Genomic DNA, 15113 nt, shown 5'->3' with positions numbered 1-15113 from the left:
CTTTTAAAATGAGGGTTTTTTTAATAGCAGCAACATGAAGGGCAATTTTTCATTTTGACATGCAGATACAGAATGCCCAGTAATGTTAACAAGTGTTACATGTTAGAATAGGAGAATGGAATCCCAGGTTGGATTTTTAAAATATTTTGCCTTCTACTATAGATAATAAACAGTAATACTTAACATTTATGTAGCCAGGGATCACAAAGCATCTTAGAAACAATAAGCCTCAAAACACCATCTGAGGTAGTAAGGTTTGGGGGGTATCCCCATTTAAATGTGGGAAAATTGAGGGACAAAGCCTTTAAAGGACTTGCCCAAGATCACTCAGGACATCTGTAGTAAAGGCAGGAAGATAACCCAATTCCCTGCTTGTGCCATTAGGGTGTTCACATTTGTTAGAGGATGCAAATTCCACAAACATTTGCAGAGCAAAGTACTTTCTATAATATATATCTCTAATTTTTGTTTTTCATTGTGGAAGAGAAGTAAGCAGTAGAGCAGAAGCTTAGTTGCACTGTTGTTAATCGACGACAGTGTGAAATATTTTTTCTACTCGCCTCGGGATAGTAAGAATTCCCCTAAAACACAAGGCTAGTGAAGGACAGCTCAGCCCAAGGATTCTTAAAATACATTATTCTCTGAGTTTATCTTGGAAACAAGGCAGAGCACAGAATACCCATACTTGGTCCTCTACCTTATTTATTGTCTAACGCCCCTGTCTTGGATCATGCTGAGATATTTGCTCTTCTGTATGTGTATGGGTCCTATTATCTCTAAAGATGTACAGTGGGCATATGCCCAAAAACACACATTCACATGCGTGACCAATGACGTTCACATACTCCAAAACAGCCTTCCTGGGTAATAGATGTGTATTTACAGACACTTTTTTATTCTTGCTCTCTCCAATTCTTGGTCTTTAGTCTGAGAGAGGGAGTAGGGTACAGCAGTTGAAATGAGAACTGAGAGGGTAGATTCTTGGGTTTGATTCCTGGCTCTGCCACTGACTTACTGCCTCAATAAGGTTGGAGCCAAACATTGTTCAAATGTCTAGTTAATGACAGTCCCTCCCTCAAAGAATTTACAGTCTAAAAGACAATAATAAAAGGTGAATGAAACAAACACAGGGGAGTGGGTGAAAGGATGGAGTAACCAAAATAAGATATTTTAGCATAGCCTAGTTGTGTTTACAGTCAGTAGCCAATCACAGATAATGAAAACAATGTTCTTGACTGGTGGAATTGGGATTATGAGAGGGTACCAGCTGATTACCTGTGTGTAGAAAATGCCAACAGGGTGTAACTTCTGAATGTTTTCAAGTCTTAGTTTCCTCTTTTTAAAACAAAAAACTGTCTCTTCAGGAGACGCATGCTCTAAGTGAGTGAAGTTGTACAGAGAGAGAGAGAGATGTCAAACAGTGGATTCTTTTTCATCTTGAATCAGTTTCAGGCCATTTGGAGTGGCACTGCTTGACTATGGTGGTTCTTTTGCAGATATGTTGCTGGTGTCTACCAATCCCTATGACTTCCACTTTTCTTCACAAGGGGCAGTGACTGTGGACAATTTGGATGACGGAGAAGAGCTGATGGCAACAGATGTAAGACCTCGTTAATTTGGCATTTGCTTGATACATTAAATGAGTGTGTGTGTTGAGGGAAGAGTGCTGTCAGTAGCCTAGTCCTTCTCTAATTGGAATCAGTGGGATTTTTACCATTGATGTAAATGGAAGCAGGAGTGGAGCCCAGGTGTTAATTGTTTCACATCATGAAGAATGAGATTTGATAATTCTTACAATTTGGGCTTGAACATCTGCAGGTATTGTTCCTGGGCACAAAATCTTCTTCACTTTCATATAAAAGGCCCATGGGGTTGGAGACACAGAGAAGAATGTGGATTTCCAGTGTAACTAAGTAACACCCCTTGTAATGAGTGGTCTCAAGACTGTTACAATAGCTCCTGTTTCAGAGAGGATCTCCAGAACAGTTTGTTATGCCTGCCATTCAGAGATACCTTATGGAACTGTAAGATGCTGGTGTTATCAAAGAGGCAAAATACTCTCTTGTGTTTCCTTTTTATAGCAAGCCATGGACATCTTGGGATTTATTCCCGATGAAAAGTATGGTGCCTACAAGCTTACAGGTTCGATCATGCACTTTGGGAACATGAAATTTAAACAAAGACCCAGGGAGGAGCAAGCAGAGACTGATGGCACTGAAAGTAAGGCAAACCTAGAAATAATTCAGAAGCCATTATCCAATTTCTCAGTTTAGAAATTGATAGATCTAATTCCTGTTCCTGTGCAGGCATGTATTCAAGTATCAATTAAAATTAATTTGAAATCCTGTTTCTTTGGACTAGGTACTGATAAAGCTGCTTACCTGATGGGACTTAACTCCTCTGATTTGGTTAAGGGTTTGTTGCACCCCAGAGTGAAAGTTGGAAATGAGTATGTCACCAAAGGTCAAAGTGTCGAACAGGTGAGAAGAAGCTTTCAAGGCATTTCATCCAACAGACTGGACGTCTGCTCTACAAGCCGACAGCTTTTTGCTGTAGAACTTTACACAAAGAAAAGATAGCTAAAATATTAATGTAATGTCTTTGTGCATTATACAAGCACTGGACTCTCTTCTAATTTATCTTTTTATAATCCAAAATTATATCTCATCTCAAAGGGAGGGGGAAGGGAGGGTCCTGGAAAACAATTTTTTCCCGGGTGCGGACAGCTTGTTGATTTGTGGAAATGGCATCTCAATCATGTACTAAAACCCATGTTTGGTTTTTTTTAATAATTGTGTTGGTCATGGGTAGATTTAAAACTGAATTGGGCCCAGTTCTGTCAAAACTTTGGGCAACTCTAAAACGTTTTCCCACCTTGTCCTTTCTTCACCATTTGTCCTGGCATACAATGGACACTTGCCCAGCTGGACTCTTGTTTTTCATCTACTCCTGAGTCCTGGATCTCTTTCCCAAGTAAGGGGCTGAGTCCAGCAGTCTGCTTTGTGCTGCTGCCATGTGCTACTTGGCCTCTGACTGCACTGTTGATGGTATCTGGGTCACAGAGTAGGTTCTTGCCATTAATAATTTTTAAAAAGTGATATAGGGTAATGAGCCCAAGGGCAGTGCTACAGGGGAATAATGGAAGGAGGAGATTTTCCAGTAGCATTGTTTCCATTATGTAATAGCAGCACCCACTCAAGGAAACCACTTGCATAAACCACACAAATCAGTGTATCTAACTCTGGATCTGAATTAGCCACCTAGGAGAACTGGATTGTTATTATTTATTCATTGGTCTTACATAATTTTAGAACCCAAAAGCCCCAGACTGGATCAGAGCAACCTCACACATTAGTATCTCTGAATTTACCTAGTAAAGAAGGCATTAAGTTAGTGCTGTTGTTTCTCTGAAAAGTTGGAGTAGTAATGGTATGGATGGTGCTGAAGAGTTTAGGTTACAATGAAAATGGGTCTCTGAAGACAAGGTACTGGCGTAGGATTCATAATAAGAGCACCATCAGATATTATGTGCATCCTCTCCTCTTGACACAGTTGGCTATTTGAGAGGATAATGAAGAAGCATTGCCTGATGCTATTTAGTGTGTTTAGTTGTGTTGGGTTGTTTTAATATTTTGAGTGTCCCTTCCATCACAGACAGTTAGCCATCACAGATACAAGTTTGAGGACCATGGCACTTTCCAGAACATAAGGAGCAGTTAGCCAATGGTAAACTTGGGCTATTCAGACCCATTCAGATCCCCTGCATCTGTGGAGGACCTCTTCTATTCCACCACATTCAGGGAGATAGCAGGCCTCTTTGACCGCACCACCATGGGCCAGGATTACAGAGCCCTCATGAGTCAGTAGAAGGGTGCACAGCCATCAGTGGTGGTCTGCTTCCCTCTCCAGATTCTAGCTGCACTCCAGGGTTGCCATGTTATCCCAAGTTGCAAGGTGCTGTCCAGCTCTTCAGTAAGGAGTGGGGTAAGGCTGCGATTTGGCCCCAGATAAATAGATTTAATAAAATACATTATTACTAGTGCTACAGAAATAAGGTGCAGCACAGCTTATGGGGAAAGCTTTCCTAATTTCATTAGGCATTCGTCACTCAGAGTCAGGATTACTGCAAAACACTCCTCAAACTACAAGAAGAGGTCTAATAGCTAAAATGCCCTGAGATGAGAAGTATTGTGTATTGTAAAGGCATACAGTCATCCTGATTATCTGGTAACTGTGTTTGACACCTGTCCTTTAGGTTGTGTATGCTGTTGGAGCCTTATCCAAGGCAGTGTATGATCGAATGTTCAAGTGGCTAGTGATCCGTATTAACAAGACCTTGGACACTAAGCTGCCAAGACAGTTCTTCATTGGGGTCTTGGACATTGCTGGCTTTGAAATCTTTGATGTGAGTATTGTTTGGTAAGGACTCAGCTGAAAGCCACCAAATGCTATTTAGCAATAGTTCTTGGGTTTCATCTTTCTTCTAAATGGTAGGATAAAGAACAAATGTGACTGAAGAGAGAATCATGAACAAGAATCTGCAAAGGTATTGATATCAGTGGGCACTGATGGCACTCAACACCTTGCAAGATTGGGCATGCTTGAATTGGGGAGGTTTGGGACATTCAATAAAGATGGTCAGCTCCAAAAGTTAAGTAGGACTTCTGTCTCATCTGCTCTTGACTCATGCATTTGAAGTTGACTGGAATAAGGTGTGCTGTAGGGTATTTTATTCTTCATCTTAGAGAGGAAACTTATTATGTTCTGTGATATTGTTCATGTTTCATTATAATGTCTTTGTAAACTGAAGTGTGTGAGTAAAGGATCTTGATTGCTAAGGCCTCTTCCTCAAAATGTATTCTTGAAGCTAGAGGGCCGTATTTACAAGAAGGAAATTCAATGTATGCCAACATAACTAGAAAATAGACTGAAAGATTCCACAGCTTGGAGTTCAGCCTAGTCCTGGGAATGCTGGTATGGAGTCCAGCCTTCCCATTGGTACCCTTTCCTGCTTAGTCTTCTGGGGACACCTATACGAGGAGGGGGAGAGAGCTAAACTGGACTCAATTCCTAGTTCACTGCAAACCAGGTAATGGTCCTGTACCCACTCACCCTCAGAAACACCTGGTTGTAGAAAGTCTGCTTGAAATTAATTGAGACTGTGGAGGGCAATAGTTCTTCGTTTATTTACCAGGTCAGTGTAAACCACTCCTTTTGTCAGCCTGGTTTGTCAGCCCTTGCTCTGACTCTCTATGATGCTGCTTTCTATTGACTTGCCACTCACGTCAAAGGAACGTCGGTGTATATTTTTTGGGGCTTTGGCAGCACTGGAGATCCTAAATGTCTCTAGTGATCAAATCACCTGATCCAGAAAGTAAATTGATTACCATAGGGGCCAAGAAGGAATGTTCCTTCCCATGCACAGTGCTTCACAAATTGGCTGATGTGTTGATTTTGCTTTCCTAGGAAGCACTGGGTTTTAACTGCTGCCAGAGGAAGATAAGGAACTTGATGGACCAGTTTTCTGATCAAATCTGGAAATTCTCATGTATCTATGTACTGCACATTAGGAAGCAGTTAGCCTGACAAACTCCCCCGTAGCCTCTCTGGCAGTTACCTGAAACATAGGTTTAGATTTAGACTATTTCTTCCATGCCTGACCCCTTCCACTGAACTCTGTTCATATTTAATTTTGTGTGACTGTTTCTCTCTTCCCCTTCTACACCATAGTATAACAGCTTTGAGCAACTTTGCATCAATTACACAAACGAAAAACTGCAACAGTTTTTCAATCACCACATGTTTGTCTTGGAGCAAGAAGAATACAAAAAGGAAGGCATCGAATGGGTATTCATTGATTTTGGCTTGGACTTGCAGGCCTGCATTGACCTAATTGAAAAGGTACGTACAGGAGCACAAGGGCATGTATGTTCAGACCCATTTTCAAGCATAATGCTCTCCTTGGAGACTTCTTTTATTTCCAGTGTTAAAGTAGGCTTAGTGGTGTGAGTAGCTGAACAAACAAAAGCTCTAGTTCTGCAATATAAGCAAAATCTAAGGAGGATTAATTTTTGTGACACTTAAGATGCCTAAATAAGAGAGAGAGAGAGATGGAACCAACAGAAACGATCAATTTACACAATAGCTAGCTTGTGTAGCTATATGGTTGTATCTTCTTTTACCCTCACCTTCTCTTTCCCTCACTTCTCTCCTTTAGTTTGTCCCACTTTTGGCTGCCTCAAACTAAATTGTAAGCTGATCAAGGCTGGGTTTCATCTGTGTAGAGCACCTCACAGAATGAGATCCTGATTGTGGTCTTTAGGAATTATTACAATAGGAATAATACAATAAATATTAATATACAAAGCCCTCCCTGGTCTGTGGTCCGAAGCAGGGTTTCATAGTTTCTTCTTAATTTCAGTCCATTCTTTCCCCAACTCTGGCCATGCCTCTCCTCTTCCTCCTTTCATGAATATCTGCTGGACCTGGTCAGTTCATGAGTCCTAGCAGCATCTCTCCTTCTGCCACATAACCTCTGCAGACCTGACAGGAAAAATGAAGATTTGAGCACTGTTGTGTCAGTACTCGGAGCAGGCAATGAGGGAGGCTGAGCATTCTTGTCATGGTGGGGTTTTATGATCCTAATCACTGCCAAACAAAATGTCTCCAGCCCTGACAAAATAGTTGTCCTTTCTTGGGAAAAAATATGGAGCATACTGGGAACCTGATCGCTCCCACTGAAGATAGTGGTATCCCCCAATTGGCATCAATAGTCTTTCCATTGGCTTCAGTGGGGGTTCGATCAGGTCCAGAATGACCAACTCTAAAATATCAGTCAAATGCCTTGGAAGTTAATAAAGCAAAATCTGAAAGTCCATATGAAATGCTATCAGAAGTCAGTGTAAAACCTCCCAAGGCAGAAGTTTCATAGTGAGCTGTCAAAAGTCTGCTTGCTGTTTTAACAGAATAAACACGAGTCACCCACTCAGTATGACAAGGAATCCCTGTGAACATGGAATTCCATCAAGTCAAGCCTAGCTGTGACACAGCTACTAAAATCTGCTTAATCATAAAAACTGAATCCTAAAGATTTTCTTATTAAAATCTCTTTGGATCAATAGCCATTGGGCATCCTGTCTATCCTGGAAGAGGAGTGCATGTTCCCAAAGGCTACAGATATGACATTCAAAGCCAAACTTTATGACAACCATCTTGGCAAGTCACCCAACCTTCAGAAACCTCGGATTGACAAGAAAAGGAAATATGAAGCTCACTTTGAACTTCTTCATTATGCTGGTGCGGTAAGTTTCTAGTATCATCAGAGATAGACATTGTACTAGAATTATTCCAAATGGATTCATCTCATAGCCACCAAAATAAATAAAGGTTATATTAAAAAAAATTTTTAAAACCGGGCCAGTCAGAAATAAGGATAACATCAACCTCCGTGCCCTAGACATTATAGCACATTGAGATATAGGTATCCAGATGAATCAAAACGTGGATATAACAGGTCAAGTTAAGGAGGGCACATGGTGGTTTAGTGAAGAATTGCCAAGGTGCTTCTAGTCTTGTCTGTGAAATCACCCTAAGTTACTCACCTTCAGAAAAGTGACCATATAAAAATGCTGCCATCTTACTTGACATATTGATTCCCTGGACAAATGCAGTCATATGTGGCTATATTGACAACCAAACCAAGGTTTTACTGCTTTTTACTTCTGTTAGTGCTGTAGAGCCAACACAGCTAAAAGTAAGATGAATTCTGTTCTCCCCCTTGCACAATTAATCGGATTATTAATTAAGGTCTAACGGCAGAATCTGTCGCAGATGGGTGGTAAAGGTGATACATGAATCAGAATAAACCCAGTTTCTCATTCTGAGTTCAGAATGAGGCAAAAGAAAAAACATCTTTTACTCAAATGGAACAAGTCACTGAGAAAATGTAGACACGCCATGAGGCCAATTTTAGACTCACTATTCAGAGTGCCATTGAACTTCAACCTACTTGTATATTTAATAATAATATAATTAATATCCATCTTTTATATAGCACTTTTCATCTGGTGAGTTCAAAGCACTTTACAAAGGAAGTCAATATCATTATCCCCATTTTACAGGTGGGGAAACTGAGGCATGGGTGGCTATGGGTTGCTTAAGGTCACCCTGTAGGCCATTGGCAGAGCCAGGAATAGTATCTTTTTAAGAGACTTTAGTTAAGAGGTTTACATCAGAAAATCCAATAGAGAGCTCTGGAATAGTAAAGGGCCTATTGTTGTAATATAGAACCATAACTTGTCTGTTCTATTAGCAGTTCTCAAGATCTGGTTCAAGATACACCCACCCGGGGCATATGGGGTTCTTTCTAGTGGCCTGTGGGGCCACAGAACACATTAAGGCACAGGAAAGATGAGGGAATTGCAAGATTGGGAGGGGATATAGAGGATTCAAATGGGGAACTGTTGGGAGTGGGATCGGGAAGCAGAGAATTGGAGACTAACTGGTAGGTATGGCTCATGAGAGTGATTCCCTATTAAGTGTTTTACAAGATAAAGCTTGTGCCATTAATTTCAAACCAAGCTGTAAAGAACTGTAACTGCTTGTGAGGAAGAAAGTGTGAGACATAGACTACTGGGGAAAATGTTTGACATAGTTTATTTTTCTTAAATTTTGGACCACATGGTTCTTTCTTAGGTGCCCTATAACATCGTTGGCTGGCTTGAGAAAAACAAAGACCCATTAAATGAAACTGTGGTGGGCATTTTTCAAAAATCTGCCAACAAACTGCTGGCAAGCCTGTTTGAAAACTATGTCAGTGCTGACTGCGGTAAGTAGAATAGTCTTACAAGGATTTTCCTTCACTTCCAGGGCACATGCTTGGAAAGGAATTTAAAAAACAAAAGAATATTATAGGCATCCACTGACTGCCATTAAATCAGACATTTTCTCATCAATTAAATGGGCATGGCATCTATGCCACAATATTTTAAAAGAAGCCTTATCACAGTTTGTCTGTGTGCCTGTCATTTGTATGTATATTCCTTTGAGCCATTTTGGCGCACAAATGCTGGAATCTCTGCATGCTTAGCCTATATGTATCTGGGCACTCAGTTTGAGCATGCCAATGGGGATTAAACTATGCAAAGTCTCACTAGTGTGTGCAAGTGAGGCACACAAAAATGTATAAATGATTGTTTATTAACAAAAACAGATCATGTCTCCAAATTATGGCTCTCTCTCTAGCTGAATTACAAAGCTTCCAAACAGTGTCTAAACTAAAGCAACGCTTAAAAAATAGGAGAATGCACTTACTGTGATAATAAAAGTTCATATGATCAAAATGTTCTTGGATTAGGATGGACAATCTGAATGATACCTGCGTAGTGCTTCTCCAAACTGCTAACGTCTGCAAAATTAGGTAGGAAAAACTTGCAAGAATAGGTTTTCATGAGCCTTCTAGTGGTTTGTGAAATAAACGCTCTCTTTTACTGAGCTGTTTTATTTGAGGTAAGGCAAGTCACAAGCTTCCATAAAATTGATGTTAAGGAAATAGGACTGGCACTCGTTACAGAGATGTAGCTGTTATGTCCTAAAGTCACAATCACTTACGGCCTATTTATTACAAACCTCATTTATGTAGATGTAGTTGTTATGAATCATAAGATCCTATGTGAAAGAAATAAAAACTGCAGACTTCATAATGTGGTTTAGAGATTGAGCAGAATAAAAATAACAAAGACCCACATGCCTCTAGCAGACTGTTGCAGGTAGGTAAGTGCCTATCTGCCACAGAACATCAGTCCCAGGAGTGCTACCTTGTCTTGCACACTGTGCCAGTCAAAAGGAATAGCAATTTTTGGCACTGTCACCATCGAGAGAGATGTATTTTTGAGAATAACATCAAACACATGGTACTTTTCACTTTCCTTGACATGGCCTGCTGTGCTCAGGTGATAAATGCCAGGCCATATACACTCTACAGTTCACATGCTATGTAACCAGGTTATTCATTTTCTTTAGTTTGACATATTTCTGAATATATCTGATTGTATGAAATCAAAATAAATGAATCCCAAACTACTTAATATTTTATCAGAAATTCATTTTTATGCTCTTATTATGGGGCATGTTTACAGAAATGAATAGTTAACACAATATACGACTGTAGAGAAACTAGAATGCAGTAAATTTGCGAAGGTTTCTGATGAAAGCCACGGAAAAGAAGAGAGTGTGTTAGCACGTGTCACCAAAAGCCTTAAACAAAACTATAGCCTTTATAATATTTAAAGTGTGGGAATACTGGATTTCTTTTGTACAACACTTGAGGACCAAAGAGACTCACATGACTTTAATTTTACCTTGATTCCAAATATTAATTACATTGTACTTCTGGAAATGTTTTTACTGACTTTATCTCTTACCTGAATACTACATTTGATTTAGCTGTTCTTTGTGTTTCAATTTTTTTAGTTGATCACAGTACAGAAAAGAAACGGAAGAAAGGAGCTTCCTTCCAAACAGTGTCATCGCTACACAAAGTAATTTTTTTTATTTAAATAGCTCATAATTTTTCCATGTAATTTCAACTATGAGGCTACATTGTAATCAAAAATAAGAACTGCAAGTGCTTTAGTAGACCAAATCAAATTGAAACTGAATGTTTGAATTTGGGTCTGGATTTAGATGTTGATCAGGGCTAAGTGACTAATTCATAACAAATTATGTATTTGTTTAATTTCTCTTCTTCTGTTCTTTCAATGTTCATTGAACAAATTTGTTTTTTTAAATTTTTGAACAGATTATTCACAATTTTTGAACTTTTTTTGATTTTTGTTTACTCCATGGTTATTGTTTCATACTCATTTGAAAATGGAGATGGGCACATGATATTTTTTTCTATTCCCTGATTGGATGAGTGTACTGCTTATAATCAGGCTCCATGGTTAGAATGTTCATGGAAATCTGAGGTAAAATTTGCTTTACATGAGTATTGGAGCTTAAAACTCATTTTCTGAAAGCATCCATGCTACTAAAACTGAAATACGTTTGTATTTGTGAAAGGTGGACAGAAAGACCATATATTCACTGGCAAAAATAGGACCTGTTCACCACTGGAGCAACTGCACCAGGGGTAACAATGGAGGAAACTGTAATGTAGGCAAGCTTCGAGTGGTTTTTACCCATCATGTCATCTAATCTTGCTTAGAGCTATTGCCAGTAGAGCTAAATCAATGGTAAATTGAGTCCTATTTTTGCCAGTGTAAACAAAGGTGAAAGAAGTGTGAAGATAGCTGAAGCAAATTTCCACAGACTGCCACTTGATGATCAATAAGAAGGCACAAAGGGGCAGCAAGGTGCCCAATTTCATTGACTTTCTCTTGGAGTTAAGAACATAAGGACTGCCATATTGGGTCAGACCAATATTCCATCTAGCCTAGTATTCTGTCTTCTGACATTGGCCAGCGCCAGAGCTTCCGGGGAATGTACAGAACAGGGCAGTTGGAATGATCCACCCCATCTTCCCCTCCTGGCTTCTGGCAATCGGAGGTTTTGAGTTACCCCAGGCATGGGATTACATCCCTGACTATATTGGCTAATAGCCATTAATGAACCTCTCCTCCATTAATTTATCCAGTTCTTTTTTTTAACTGAGTTATGCTTTGGCCATCACAACATCCCATGACAATGAGTTCCACAGGTTAATTGTATGTTGTGTGTAAAAGTACTTCACCTTGTTTGTATTAAACCTGCTTCCAATCAATTTCATTGCGTGACCCCTGGTTTTTGGATTGTGGGAAAGGGTAAATAATACATCTCTACGCACTTTTTCCATACTATTCATGATTTTATAGACCTCTGTCATATAGTCTATTAGTTGCCTCTTTTCTAAGCCAAAAAGCCCTTTATCTTTTTAGTCTCTCCTGAAGCCGTTCCATACCCTGCATCATCTTTGTTGCTCTTCTCTGCACCTTTTCTAGTTCCACTATATTCTTTTTAGAAAAGGGCATCCAGAACTAGACACAGTATTCAAGGTGTAAGTGCATTACAAATTTATATAGTGGCATTAATATATTTTCTGTCTTATGGTCTATCCCTCTCTGACTAGTTCCTAACAATTTATTAGCCTTTTTGACTGCTGCTGCACATTGAGCTGAAGTGTTCAGAGAACTATCCGTGGTGACTCCAAGATCCCTTTCTTGAGTGATAAAAGCTACATTAGAACCCATCATTATATATGTATAGTTGGGATTATTTTTTCCAGTGTGTGATACTTAGCACTTATCACTGTTGAATTTCATCTTCCATTTTGTTGCCCAGTCACCTAGTTTAGTGAGATCCCTCTAACTCTTCACAATCAATTTTGGACTTACTTACCTTAAATAATTTTGTATCATCTGCAAACTTTGCTGCTTCATCATTCATTCCCTTTTCTAGATCATTAATGAATATGTTGGACAGCATAGATCCCAGTAGAGATTCTTGGGAGAAGCAGCTATTTATCTCTCTCCCTTGTGAAAACTAACCATTTATTTCTCCCCTTTGTTTCGTGTCATTTGCCCAGATCCATGAGAGGATCTTCCCTCTTATCCTATGACTTTTTAGTTTCCTTAAGAGCCTTTAGTGAGGGACCTTGTCAAAGCCTTTCTGAAAATCTAAATACACTATATCAATTGGCTCAATCTTATCCACATGTCTTCCTCAAAGATGTCTAATAGATTAGTGACGCATGATTTCCCTTAACTCTTCCCCCAACAAATTGTGTTCATCTATGTGTCTGGTAATTCTGTTCTTTACTGTATTTCTATCGACTTTGATTGGTACTGAAGTAGGGCTCACCAGCCTATAATTGCCAGGATCACCAAAGAATTCACTTAGCTTCACTGCAATGGCTTTGTCTTCCTTAAGTGTATCTTTAACAACTTTGTTGTCTAGTGGCCCCACTGCCTGTTTGGCAGGCTCTTGTTTCTGATGTACTTAAATGAATTCTTACTGGTAGTTTTTGCATCTTTAGCAATTTGCTTCTCAATTTCTTTCTTGGCCCGCCTTATTATACTTTTATATATACTCTGCCAATGTTTGTGCATCTTCTTACTATCCTTATTAGGATTTGACTTCCAAATGTTAAAGTAAGCCTTTTTGCCTCTAACAACCTCCTTTATTTTGCTGTTTAGCCATGATGGCATTCTTTTGATCTTCTTACTGTCTTTTCGGATTTGAGATATACACTTAGTCTGAGCCTCTGTTATAGTGTTTTTAAATAGTCCTCATGCTGTTTGCAGGCATTTAACTGGCCCTTGTGACAACTCCTTTTAATTTCTATCTAACAAGCAACCTCATTCTTGTGTAATTCTCCTTTTTAAAGTTAAATGTTAGAGTAGGTGAGGGAGGGTTTGATTTTATCCCCACACAAGAATGTTAAATTTAATTACATGATGGTCACTATTACCAAGCAGTTCAGCTACAGTTACCTCTTGGATCAGATCCCATGCTGGACTTCAGACTAAATGAAGGACTGCCTCTTCCTTTGTGGGTGCCAGGACTAGCTGCTCCAAGAAGCAGTCATTTAAGGTGACTAGAAATTTTATCTCTGCATCACATCTTGAGGTGACATTTACCCAGCCAATATGAGGATAGTTTAAATCACCCATTCTTTCTGCCTTTGTAGCTTCTCTAGCCTCCCTTAACATTTCACAATCACTGTCATCATCCTTCTCAGGTAGTTGGTAGTATATTCCTACTGTTATACTCTGTTTAATCAAGCATGGAATTTCTGTCCATAGAGTTCTATACAGTATTGTTTCATGTAAGATTTTTACCTGATTTGACTCCATGCTTCCTTTAACATCTCAGGCTACTCCCCCATTAGCACTACCCACTCCTACTGTTATTCCGATGTGTTTTATACTCTGGTATAACTGTGTGATTGATTATCCATTGATTATCTTCATTCCACCAAGTTTTTGTGATGCCTCTTATACTAATATCCTCATTAACGCCAAGCACTCTAGTTCACCCATCTTAGTATTCAGACTTCTAGCATTTGTATATAAGCACTTGTACATTTTGTCAATATTCAGTTGTTTGCCTTCATGTATTGTATTTAATTGAGACTCTATTTCATTTGCCTGTTCATTTGACTATCTCCTAGCTGTATTACATCAACTTCTTTGCTATTCTCTTTACTAGGATATAGAGTTCCCCCTTTAATAAATTCATCCCTAATGGATGTCTCTGCCCAAACCATGTGCTCCTCCACCTCTGTTGGTCTTCCCCCAGCCTTTAGTTAAAAAATGCCCTACAAGCTTTTTAACTGTGTGTGCCAGCAGTCTGTTTCCATTTTGGTTTAGGTGGAGCCCATTCCCTCCTGTGTAGTCCACTCCTTCTCCAAAAGGTTCCTCAATTTCTAGTACACTTAAATTTCTCCTCCCTACTCCATAGTATCATCCATGCATTGAAACCCTGCAATTCTGCCTGTCTTTCTGGCCTGGCCCATGGAACTGGAAACATTTCAGAGAATGCTATAATGGAGGTCCTAGACTTTAATTTTACACCTAGTGGACTAAATTTGGCCTCCAGGACCTCTCTCCTACCTTTCCCTATGTCATTGGTACATACATCTACCACAATGACTGGCTCCTCCCCAACACTGCACATAAGTCTGTCTGTATGTTTTGTGAGATCCACTACCTTTGCACCTAGCAGGCAATTCACCATGTGGTTCTCCCACTCATCACAAACCCAGCTATCTACATTTCTAATATCCTCCAGTAGTATTGTCTGTCTCTTCCTAGTAATGGGGGCCCCTGCCTCCAGAGGGATATCTCCTGAGTGCGAGAGAATATCAGGACATTATCTAGAAGATGGGTCCCAACTATGGGACCCTTCTCCTCTACTCCAGCTTGCTGGTTTCTGTCCTGAGACTTTCATCCTCCTTAGCAGCACAAGAGCTGTTGGACAGGAGGTGGGACTGCTCTATGTCCCTGAAAGTCTCCTCATGTACCTCTGTCTTCTTTAGCTCCTCCAGTTCAGCCACTCTGGTCTCCAGAGCCCATACTCTGTCTCTGAGGGCCATGGGTTGCTTGCACAGCACAACACCTTCCCATGAGGCAGGT

The 15113-nt window shown here is 39.8% G+C and overlaps 1 protein-coding gene across 1 annotated transcript in view; it reads left to right on the top strand.

Annotated features, from left to right (window-relative positions):
• The window catches only part of MYH15 (myosin heavy chain 15), a 60358-nt gene that overhangs the window by 14427 nt on the left and 30818 nt on the right, over positions 1 to 15113 (top strand). Inside the window, exons 11-18 of the mRNA XM_045001858.1 lie at positions 1497 to 1600; positions 2082 to 2220; positions 2362 to 2480; positions 4256 to 4405; positions 5731 to 5901; positions 7122 to 7301; positions 8695 to 8827; positions 10471 to 10538. Of these exons, the coding sequence (XP_044857793.1) occupies positions 1497 to 1600; positions 2082 to 2220; positions 2362 to 2480; positions 4256 to 4405; positions 5731 to 5901; positions 7122 to 7301; positions 8695 to 8827; positions 10471 to 10538 (1064 nt within the window). The remainder of the gene's footprint in view (positions 1 to 1496; positions 1601 to 2081; positions 2221 to 2361; positions 2481 to 4255; positions 4406 to 5730; positions 5902 to 7121; positions 7302 to 8694; positions 8828 to 10470; positions 10539 to 15113) is intronic.

The sequence above is a fragment of the Mauremys mutica genome, chromosome 1 (genome assembly GCF_020497125.1).
Source record: "Mauremys mutica isolate MM-2020 ecotype Southern chromosome 1, ASM2049712v1, whole genome shotgun sequence".
NCBI classification, from domain to species: Eukaryota; Metazoa; Chordata; order Testudines; family Geoemydidae; genus Mauremys; species Mauremys mutica.
Note: the sequence above shows the minus strand (reverse complement) of the source record. Positions and strands in the feature narration are given on the sequence as shown.